At 42.1% G+C, this 12456-nt stretch overlaps 1 protein-coding gene across 1 annotated transcript in view; it reads left to right on the top strand.

Annotated features, from left to right (window-relative positions):
* Positions 1-12456, top strand: part of nrg1 (neuregulin 1) — a 40334-nt gene that overhangs the window by 2505 nt on the left and 25373 nt on the right. Inside the window, 2 exon segments of the mRNA XM_069168919.1 lie at positions 8493-8631; positions 11482-11540. Coding sequence (XP_069025020.1) covers positions 8493-8631; positions 11482-11540 — 198 coding nt within the window.

Raw genomic sequence — 12456 nt, 5'->3', positions numbered from 1 at the left:
AACTCTCCAAAGAAGAAACCAGATAGAAACATGATCCAGAAACACCGTCGCCTTCTCTGGACCGAGATCATTGAAGATGAACTGAGGTGAAGTGGAAAACTGTCCTGAGGTCTGATGGATCACAATCTGAGACTCTGTTTGGAAATCATGGACGCTGCATCCTCCAGGTTAAAGAGGAGAGGGACCATCCAGCTTGTTATCAGCTCAGTTCTAAAGCCAGCATCTGTAATGGTACAGGGATGCATTAGTGCACATGGCATGGGTAGCTTGAACATCTGGAAGGAAGCATCAATGCTGAATGATATATTCAGGTTCTGGAGCTGCTTCCTTTCATTCACAAAACATTTACCAAAGACGAACGTGTTCTCAAACTCTGCTGTCAGGAATCTGCAGACATCAGGTAATACGTTTCAGTGGAGGAAATAACTGTAAAATACAAACGAGAGAGCCGAGCGGCCACAGACATGCCAGAGGGACGACTACCAGACGTGATCAGACGTGTCATGTGACAGATATGGAGATAAGAGAGACTATCAGTGCCTATAGTCGGTGAGGTCATAGAACACAGGATGAACCTGACAGCATCCTGCATACAGATCAGGAGATAGCTGCTGCTCAGCCATTAACTCACCACATCTAAAAGAATCCTCTTGACCTCATAAATTGGCAGCAGAAATTATGAAACAGTCATTATTTAGAAATTAAACAGTTTATGTCACTTGTGTATTTTATTCGAGTGCAGAACAGTTTTATATTTAAACTGTCGATTGTTTCAGAGGTTTAATGATGTCAGAACAGATGTGAAAAAAAGCAGACTTCTGCAACAGAAACAAAAATGATGAACATCACAAATTGTCTGAAACACCTTCATGTGAAACCTGTCGGTACGTCCGCTGCTCGCGTGAGGCCCGTTGTGTCGTTGCTGCAGTCGTGACTTCCACCAGTGGAAGGATATCGTCAGGTTAGATCTGACAGACGAGGTAGCGGCGATAGATTTCCTTCTGTGTCGACCAGCTCTTGTGGTTGTGGTGAGTAAGTAATGGTGAACCTGCGGTAACTACGGTGGACTTAAGATCTCATGTCGCTGCAGAATCTCATGTATGTGGATCACAGTCTGCTTTTTAGCTTCACGCTGTTTTCCAGTTGAAGACGTTCGACAAACACGTCAGTACGCTGACGAAGGTGAGGAAGGACACATGGATGTAAACGATGCTGGATTCAGATGATTTTAAACATTGCTACGAGCTCACTGGTGCGTCTAGTAGCTCGTGGTGGAAACCCTTCCGCCTCCACGATGTACATTTGTGCCGCACCAGGACTAGTGCTAGATTGGATCAGCGGAAGGGTCGCTCCGCCTGTTATTGGTTGTTTAGTTGTGGGAGCGTTGAGGTTAGAGACCAGTTGACTCGCAGTGAAACAACCAACCAACCAACCACAGCAGTGGAAAGTTTTACAGTGTACGTCCATCCGGCTGATCCACTCTACCACTGAGGGGCCCACTGCTTCCTGTATTGATCCCAAATGTTGGAACTGGTTAGAAACTGAGCTGCTTTGTTCAATTTAAACGTAATTCATACAAAACACAGGGTTTCTTATTTCAAATATTATAATGCAGTTTAATTACACCTTTAATGTAACAATAAATTACTCACCTTACATCCCAGCAGCAAGTTGTAATGAGACAATAGTGGGAATTTAAACATATAACGTGTGTAAATAACAAACATAATTTCATCGTGTTTTTAGAAACACAAACATTTGTAACTGAAAGCTGAAGTAAGAAGAGAAGCTGTGGTTATCTTAGCACTGCCAGCCTTCTCTGAACGCCGTACTGATAAACATCTATCATCACCACAATCTCCCGTCGACCCTCCATGATACGAACGCTGTTGGTAGATTAGAGTTAGAAACGCCTCTCAGTGTACTTGATCAGGAGTTGGGGAGGTAATCTGAGAAAGATGTGGAAGGAGGGTGTGAGTGGTCGTCCTCCCTCTTCCTGAAGTCGACTCTTCCTCCTCGTGGATCGGGATGGTGCTCTCGTTTCAAACTGCTGTTTGGCTCTCTGAGTTGCGTCTGCTGCAGTAACCGGGGACTGAAGGCTTCTCTGTGCTCAGCCTGCACCATAGTGTCTGCTTATAGTCTGCATGTGAGGCCTTCAGGGAACATCTGTAAACCTCAGTTACACTCTGCCCATCTTACTGAATGAAAAATAGAGAATTATACCAGAACGCATAATGTATTTTTTTTTTTATGTTAAAATGAATGGGATAACTAGTACTATAATATTTTGAATGATGTCCAGCCCTCATCTCACCCGATGATGAGATGCAGAACGCCTGTGTGATCTACGTCAGGTGGTGCAGTGGCTCCTCCCCTCAGCTCATACAGCTGTTCTAGTAGAAAACTCCCTGAATTCCTCAGTACATTGTTGTCAAAGTGCTGCTCAATGCGCCATGTACCATGTATCTTAGTGTTTGGTGTGTGTCCTCCCATGCTTCTAACCACAGACTGGATATAAAAGTGTTCGTAGTTTCCGATGCAGAAGTGTCTTCAGCTGCAATACCAGCGAGTGCCACTAGAGGTCGGCTCCAAAAAGCCTCCGGCTCCATAGACTCCCATTCAACTTCTCTCATCAAATCCAAAGTGAATAAAACGTGTCCATCAGTTATCTCGGTGTTGTTAGCTAAAGTCACTCCTTCTTATTAGTTTTCTGGAGGTCCATCTGAAAATAATCCCTCATTCATTAGAAAAGAAGATTCAAGAAGACCTGTTTTTGGGGGCGTGTCTGTTTGATTGACAGGCCTGTGGTGCAGTCAGGTTACAGCTATTGGTGGGCGGGCGGGACATAGTGTTGTCAGGTTTCCAATCAGATCAGTCAGATCCACCGCTGGCTCCTCCCCCAGCTTGTCCAAATATGGTCACTTCCTGCTCCAAACTGCTCCGAACTAGCAAAGATGGCGACGGACAGAATCTGAACTGGAGGATTCATAACGTTCATGAACCAACGATGACATCACTGATGGTTAATGACATCACTGATGGATGCCACTTGGAACAAACACAAAAATGATCCTTAAAATAAACCTCTCTGAATCAGACTGAATAACAAGTGATCATTATAATCCCCATGTAGGGAGGATTTATTGCCTGGAAGATGTATGATGTGACGGACAGAATCTGAACTGGATGGAACTACATGTTCAGTCAGGACATATTTCTGACCTCTTTCTTGGAAATGTAAACGTAACACATGAACCAGCATACTCTAGAATTTTTGACAAAAAAAAAAACGTGCAGGAAGGAACCCACTCCATCCTTTCAAGTTTAAATTCATCGTGCTACAGGTTCTCAGAGATTGAGTTGGTGAAATGGACGAGGAGAGGTCGATTAAGGTCGTGGTCACGTGTCCCACTTCCGTGTGGGTCGGCAGGTCTGAGTGATGAATCATACAGATGTGATGAATGATGCAAGTGCTGAGAAGTTACTGTAAATATTGTATGAGCGCGTGGCTGTCTGTCAGAGCGGGATCGGATGTCACTGCAGATGTTACAGTGGAAGGTCACCAAGAGAAATCTGCTGTTTTATGAGAACAGTGTGACCTGATACGGTGGAATAAAGAACCCACACTGCATATATAAAATCCCCAAATCAACAGAATAGATCCTCGAAGAACATTTTTACCCACATTTAGGACCTTTAACATCCTTCGGCGCGTCCTTGTTTTACACCTGGTGTCACACGCAGGCTGAATCAGAAGGACTTATGCAGACCATAAACCAACACGTGTTCCTTCTCGGTGTGACGTTAAAGAAACCTCTGGTGTAATAATGTGATTATACAACAAGTTACAAATATAAAACTTTTTGTTGCAGTGATCTGCATTTCCATGGCAACACCTGGGGTATGACTAACACCTGGAAAACAATTAGTCACGTCAGTAGATTCTTACATAGCGTATGTAATGTTTACTACTCCAGGAAGTAGTCCGACCCTTAGCAACCACCCTAGCAACAGAGAAGATTTCTCGTTTCCAACTGAATAAATACAGAACATAGAAACACTAAACTGCTCAGCGAGCTCAGTCTGGTTGGAACAAAGATATCTGATGAACAAAGATATCTGATGAACAAAGATATCTCATGTGTTTTTAACATTTTAGCACCGTGTCGTGTGTTCAAACCAAACCGGTCCAGCTAGCCTCCGCTAGGATTGTAAGTGCGTGACTATTCGTGGTGTTACGGTACGGGTGCTCGGAGCGACCAAAAAGGACCAAAAGAGACCCGACTTCACCAAATGGGTCATTTAATAGAACTAGAACAAGTAGAAACTACATTATATTACATATTATAGGACATTCTATTCTAATTCTATTTTTTTTTGAGGAAGTGGAGGGATATTTCTAGTGATGAACAGGATATGATGTCATGATTTGTTCCAGATATTTAGTTGACCAATCAGATCACTGGGGGCGGAGCTACTGGCTGTATAATTAAACTTTACAAAGATGCCCAGATGGCCAAAAGCCAAAAGAAATGATTTTTAAAAGTCCATTCCAACACTTTGTTTAATTTTATTAGAGATCAGCCTCCACGTCGTCACCGTTTGATGTAATCTGTTGAAGATCAAACTCATTTTATTTGTGGTGTTTAAAAATTGTGCACATAAAATCACATTTCCATGATTTGTCTCCATCTTTTTTTCACCGTCATTGAGACTGTTGTAATTTCAGTCAGTGATGCAGAGGGAGCTTTGTGCTGGTGCAGTGCATCACGGTTTGTCCTTGACACCACTGGACAGAAACAGCATCCACTGCAGCAGGCAGATCGCTTTGCAAACACAACCCGGCTCGGCCCGGAGAGCCTGACCGGCGGAGGAGCGCAGCGGCCTCTGGCTGAGCTCCAGCGCTGAGCAGGGAGACGTGCATTCCCTCCCTCAGGTGTGGTGGGGCTGCAGCTGAAGCCTCTGAAGGGACACACCCTTGCCGCCCTGTGTTGCTTTGACTGCCTGATGTTATGGATCATTTTCTAAAAATGCTCCACTGCATCTTGCTGTCGGTCCCAGCGGTTCCGGGTTTCTGCTTCACCGAACACTCTGCAGGTTTCTAAAAATGGCAGCGGGTCGGTTTCTAACACCGGACTGTGCCCGGTCCGTCGGATCTCCTGCCTCCTCTGTGATGCACGTCTCGCATCCCGATCGATGTGTATCTCTGTTCAGCTGCAGAATCGCTTCTCTCCTCTCGTCCATCCTTCTATCAGGGACTGTAATCGGAGGTAGCGGCTGCTTCCAGTGCTGAAATGCGCTGCGTCATGCTCATCATGCCCCGACATGTCAGCAGCGCTGTGCTCAGTCACTAGTTGCACACACACTTTTTATGTCTTTTGCCATTCATGTCAGTCATTTCAGTGAAGAATGAAAAAAAAAAAGTGCACAAGTTGTTGTGTGAAATATTTCAGAAGAAAAGCATTTAACGACCTGTTTTTTGTGCTTCTTTCACAGTCGGGCAGCATTTGGTAAAATCATTTATTTTTGGTCCAATTTGTGTTTACTGTTATTTCCTATTTTGTGCTGTAGTCCAGTTTGCTGTATTAACATTTATCTTTATAAATATTGCATAACAATTTCATAAACTATGTCTGTTAGCAGAAGGAGAAGGACTTTCTTTTGCTACTTGAAAGATCAGAGGAGGAGACTGTGATGTAGTGATGTGATTTACAATTGAAAGGCTGCACAGGGTGTTTTATTTTGAAAATTGAACGGATGCTTTGCAGTTTATAGATATTAGATAGATAGATAGATAGATAGAGAGATAGATTAATATATAGAGAGAGAGATAATAGATAGATAGATAGATAGAGAGAGAGATAGATAGATAGATAGAAATACTTTGAATCCCACAAGGGGACATTTTTTAGTTAATCTGATCTGTGCAGTTTGACACGATGTCTGTCTGACTTCTGTCAAAAATGGACTGTAGAATTTTGCTTCTAGCTAAAGATGTCCGTATTAGACAGTTAATCTTGCTTGGAAATTCATGTGTAATTTAATGGCAATTCTTTTGTTGTTACCTTGAGTGCCTTTCATATTTTGTCTTGTTATAGTTTATGGCTGACATTGGCTGCTGGCGCATCTTTTACAACACACTCTTCCACCCGTCTCAGCACAGCAGGAGTCAAGTTGAGTAACGAAAATAGCAACTCACCATGAGTGTGGATAAAATCTGCACTTAGAGCAGCTTTGCTCCTGAATGAAAGCAGAAGAGTGAAGCGCTCTCTGAGGACACCGTGATACTATGAGGTGTTTAAGACACGGTAGAGTTTGGTCTTTTCCCGTCAGCAGTCTCGCTGCAGCATTTTTTATCAAATGCAGTTCGTTTCAGACAGATACTGGGACATCTTGATCATAAGGATCAAGGATAATAGTCCAGCCTGGAAGTAACTAAAGCAGGAACTAGTTTTCCTGCATCATACTGAGGCTGGATGTTCCTGATTTTATTGATATTACACAGACTAAAGAAAAAGATCCGACAGATTTGTGAGCTAGAGGATAAATCCTGGTCAAAAATAACTGCAACATTCCTCACAGTAGAGCTGCAGGTCGAGATAATGTCATCCAGACGAACTGTGGTCAGATCGTGAGTTTCTGAGCTGTATAGGGCCAAAATACAATAACTTTGATCTGAATTTAAAAGGAAAAATGATGTTATTGTTATGTCTTTAAAACATGCTTGAAGTTTGACTGACTGACTTGTTGCATCTGGTTTCATAGATACAGCTGGGTGTCATCTGCATAACAATGGAAGTTTATGCAATGTTTCCTCATGATATTAACTAAGCGTGTATTGCATGAAAGGTGCGAGGTTCAGTACAGAACCCTGAGGAACTCCAGGACTCACGTCTGTTTGCCTGGAAGAGTTATTGTTGTCCTGAATGAGTTGAAGTCTATCTGATGAATGTAAGTTACGGTGAACCAGTCGAGTGCGGTTCCTTGAATCCCCACGACGTGCTCGGGTGTCTGTGATCACATGTTCTGATCGGAGGTGTTAAACGCTGCAGGACGAAGACGAGTCGGCTGTCTGAGGATGGTTGGTGCTGTTTCTGTGATATGATGCAATTAACCGGGACGGAAAGTCTTTAAACTTACTGTTGATTTTCTTACCAAAGTTTCTCTAGACATTTTTCTTCTGTCCAGCCTGTGACAGTTCTGATCAGAAAAAACACATTTATTCATTCTAGGTCGACATATTTTATAGTTTTAAAGCCTAACGAGCAGCTTTAAGTTGTGCAGCGAAGCTTTGCAGACTTCTGTTCAACATATTTCACCTGTCAGGCGTCCTGATGACCGTCCTGCCTTATGATGACGGGGTGACACTTCTGAAACCAGAAATACACCCTTGGGTGAAATGATTCATTATTAATTTTCAGCTCCTTCGTGCATATGGTCACATTTATTTTAGTTGACAGAACCTGTGAGTCGTTGGAGCTGCAGTCTTCTTCAGACGCCAGCGGTGCATTTCTGTGCATCACCTCAAGTGTTATGAAGACGAGGGATCGTGTTCGAGCTGAAAGGGGAAGTGCGTTCGGAAAGCATTAGTGACACAGCAGAAAGTGTTTTGGCGGAGGGATGCTGACCTGAGATGATGAGTCAGACGAGGAAACAGACTTCTCTCTTATCATATTGCTTCTCTTGGAAATGTCTGAAACTCAATATGACTCTCTGACTGCCACGGCTTCTTTTTCATTCATGTAAAACATCACAACGTCATGTTCACATTTAGCTGCTTCAACACAGTTTTTCTGTTCAGAAAGTGTCTCCTGTAGACTTAAAGAATTAATACCAGGTTTACCTGGAAAAGAAAAATGTGAGCTGACTTGCACTTTAAAGACTTTAAAGGGCTTTGAGCAGTGAGGAACTAGTTTGTGGATGATTGCAGCTGTTGTACTTCACTCATGAACCAAATACTACGTTCACCATGACGTGGCTGAATACTGAACACAGCTTCCTGCTTGTGTTCATAGACGTGGCATTGAATGAAAAATGAACACAGACTAATGAGACGGTCTGTTCTGGAAACATACGCAGCTTTTAGGAGCTTTTAGCAGCTTTTATCTCCACGGTTCTATAAGTTCAATAAATACATAAAAAAAGATCAGAACTAAAATATTTCTGTGATGTGCAGCAGGATTATTATCACAGGAAGTGATTACATATTAATTACTTTATCAGGTAGTGCTCTCAAAAAGTTGCACTTTTTTTCTAATTTCGGCAATTTTACCGCAAAAAAATCACTTAAAACTCCACAAATCATATCGACATTTCGGATAAAATCCACGACAAAATCAAACATTTATGATCGCAACAATAACAAAGAAGTTCGCCCCAAACGTTGCAAACACACACAAACAGTTTTTCAGCCCAGACGTTGCTTCCACTCTACAGGTTCAGTGTTGCCTGTGTTGTTTCCGTGGTTACTGACGGTGGGTTTCCCTCTGCAGCGACCACCAGCACCTCCACCACAGCCAAGACCTCCAGTCACGTGACACGCTGCAGCGACCACCAGAGGAACTACTGCGTCAACGGAGGCGAGTGCTTCACCCTGGAAATAATGCCGGGCAGTACAAAGTTTCTCTGCAGGTATGACATGAACTGAAGGATGTTTGAAGACTTCATCTGACTGAATCTGTTTTAATAATATGTGTTAGATGTGTGGCAGCCTTTATAAGATGAGTAGTGGCAGCCGACGTCACAGTTTGTTGCTGCTGTCAGAAGAGACTTTGTTTAAACTCTCTCATGTTGGCATGAACACAATTATTGTGATAATCTTGTCAAATCTTTTGTTCCACCCATTTTCACCGTGCAGGTTCTTTGTTCCCACCCTCACTGGAGAAACAGCAGATAAATCGGTTCCTCATTATATGTACGTGTGTGTGTGTGTGTGTGTGTGTTTGTGTTAATGTGTGTGTGTGTGTGTGTGTCACTCCTTCCTGTCCCTCAGGTTGTGGTGTGTTGGTTATCGGGCAGCAGGATCTGCTCTGCCTGTTATAATACAAAGAGGTCATGCAGCTCTTTGAACTTAAAGTAAATGTTCCTTATTTTACTGACTGTTTGACGCCGTTGAAGAGTGACACACATCCTGTTTGCTTCAGTGTCGATCTTTTTCACTCTGTGGTCACTGAGCCTGGACTGAGTTTGGATGCCAGTTTATAATCTTTTTTTAGTCACATGAGTTTCAACCTACTTTGGCTTTTAGTTTCTTCTTTCCAAACTTTCAAACAAGTTTCTTTACACTGTGTTATAATTTAGTTTCTTCTGATTGGTGTTTCCACTGATAGAAACTCATTTCTCCTCCATCAGTGTCGATCCTGTCTATTATATTGAATTCAACATCAGAGCAAATGTCTTTGACTCAATAAAGAATCTTTGTTAGTAAAACTATTGAATCTGTGATGGATCATTTGTTTCACTTACAAATGTGATATTTTATTGTAGTGTGAGAGGATCTGTGCTGATGGTCAATAAAAGACTTCACTAATTCCTTACAGTGTAAACAGGATGTTTGGCTTCCTGTGTTGGACCCTCAGCCGGGGACGCTGTGGTGGTCTTCAATCATTATTTTTTTTTTTTCGAACAAATTAAGAAAGAAATTTTAAATTTGATCTCTAATAATATAAATTTGCATTCCTACAATATTCAAGCCTATTATCTCTCAAGTTACTTTTTATTGGACGATTCTGCTCCTTATGTTTTACCTCTCATGTTTAAAACGAATAAAGTAGTTTGCATTATATTTAGCAGGATGGACAGCACAGTTCAGAACCTTTTAGCCAACTACTTCATCCTTTGACAGACTACGCACCATTGTTTGGACTTCATATTTATAACTGAATATTAAAAAAGATTTGAATTATTGAATGTATTACAGGGTTTTCCAGAATTGTCCAACATCAGTGATGCTGTGTGATGAGCTGCGTCCTGGACGGTGACATGTTTTGTGATTGTGTGTTTGTCCTTGTGTGTTCATGTCCTGTGCTGTTTTTCTCTTTTCCTGTCTACCTATCAACCAGATGCTTGGAGGGATTCACTGGGCACCGATGTGAACAAGCTGTGCTTAAGAAAGTCTCAGACCCAAAACGTATGTGAACACGACTGTATTCAGCCCCACATGTCATTACTGGTGTTTCACCCCTGTCATGTTTTCTCCCACAAATTGTGGAGAAATCCGGCGTAAGCTCACTGAAGAGCCCTCAAACAGGCTCCGGAGCAGAGCACTGAATTTTGCATGGACTTCACATCTCATCACACCCCATCCATGTTGTTCAGAGCGGTGAACTACCTCCACCTCAGGCCAGAGGTGTGTCTTTTCTGGAGGTACAGACATACTACCCACTGTTCCTTCCATTGTGACTCACCCCATCGCCTCAGAAACCCAAACACAGGCTAACACCCCTGAACCATCCACCACCACTGTAACTGACCGATGTGTCAGTAAGGCAGCAGTAATTCTCCTTTTCAAGTCCAAACCTCAGACTGGATATAAAAGAGTTCGTAGCTTCAGGTCTGTAAAATGGTTCTGATCCAGAAGTGTCTTCAGCTGCAATACCACCAGCTGCCACTAGAGGTCGTCTCCAAAAAGCCTCCAGCTCCATAGACTCCCATTCAACTTCTCTCATCAAATCCAAAGTGAATAAAATGTGTCCATCAGTTATCTCGGTGTTGTTAGCTAAAGTCACTCCTTCTTATTAGTTTTCTGGAGGTCCATCTGAAAATAATCCCTCATTCATTAGAAAAGAAGATTCAAGAAGACCTGTTTTTGGGGGCGTGTCTGTTTGATTGACAGGCCTGTGGTGCAGTCAGGTTACAGCTATCGGTGGGCGGGACGTAGTATCGTCAGGTTTCCAATCAGATCAGTCAGATCCACCGCTGGCTCCTCCCCCAGCTCGTCCAAATATGGTCACTTCCTGCTCCAAACCGCTCCGAACTAGCAAAGATGGCAACGGACAGAATCTGAACTGGAGGATTCATAACGTTCATGAACCAACGATGACCTCGCTGATGGTTGATGACATCACTGATGGTTGATGACATCACTGATGGATGCCACTTGGAACAAACACAAAAATGATCCTTAAAATAAACCTCTCTGAATCAGACTGAATAACAAGTGACCATTATAATCCCCATGTAGGGAGGATTTATTGCCTGGAAGATGTATGATACTGTATATATATTATATCACACACAGAGTCTGGATTTATCCTTGTGGCCTCGTATGTACATGCAAATTTCAGCTTGCCCAAACTAGCCTGATGGAGGGCCCGTACAACATGTAGCTCATGATTTAATGTCCTTGGGTACGAAGGTCTGAGACGATGAGCTGGATATTTTGGCCCTTTAGACACCAGTGATGACTGTGATGGGTTTTTGCACGGTTCTTGTATGAACTAACTCCTTCTCTCTTGTCTGATTTTTGTGTTTCCTACTCAGGTGTCCAAATGAATTTACTGGTGATCGCTGCCAAAACTATGTAATGGCCAGCTTTTACAGTATGTGTATTTCCTCTTCCATCTCCATCTTGAACTGAAGCATGTTTGATTATCAGTTGTATTTTCTTTAAATTTTTCTTATTAGACATAACTTATTAAGATTGTTTCTCTGTTTCATTTCATATGTTGAAGCTGCATGTGGTATCATTGAAGTTTTTTTAAAACTTTATTTATATTTTTAAAGTCCATGATGATTACCAATGTTCCAGTCTTTATTGCCAGTATTTTTAATATTTCGCTTTTATATAAACTTATCGAGAACCATATTAGGAACACATATATATATATATATATATATATATATATATATATATATATATATATATATACACATATATTCCCAATACAAGCTAAAACCTGGATGACATGGATCACATTTCTCCTGTTCTAACACATCTCAAACATTCAGATTCAGATTTACTGACAGAACTCGCCGTCATGTTCAGGACACCAGTTAGACCTTTGCATTGTGATGTGGTGTGTTATCCTGTTAGAAAATTGCAAACTGGCTGTAAAGGGATGCAAACTGTCAGTAACAATACGCACTGTAGGATGTAGCATTAAAACTAATTCAATCTAGTTTTATTTATATCGCGCCAAATCACAACTTAAGTCACTTAACATCGTAAAGTCTAAACAACAGAATCTGAGAACATTTCAGAAAGGAACCCAACAATTCAACATAATTTACAGCTGGGAGGGAAAAAAACTCCCTTTTGACAAGAAGAAACCTCCAACAGAACCAAACTCAGAGATGAGAGTCCGCGGGAGAGAGAAGGCATAAAGATAATGAGAAACAAGAGAGCTCAGTGCATCATGGGAGTTCCCCCAGCAGCCTCTTTAACAGCATACCTGCAGGATTGCTCAGGCTCACCTGAGCAGCTCCAACTATAAAATGTTAAAAGTAGAGAGGGTG

The sequence above is a fragment of the Embiotoca jacksoni genome, unplaced genomic scaffold (genome assembly GCF_022577435.1).
Source record: "Embiotoca jacksoni isolate LCO1_2020_lvr unplaced genomic scaffold, fEmbJac1.0.p SCAF_42, whole genome shotgun sequence".
NCBI classification, from domain to species: domain Eukaryota; kingdom Metazoa; phylum Chordata; class Actinopteri; family Embiotocidae; genus Embiotoca; species Embiotoca jacksoni.
Note: the sequence above shows the minus strand (reverse complement) of the source record. Positions and strands in the feature narration are given on the sequence as shown.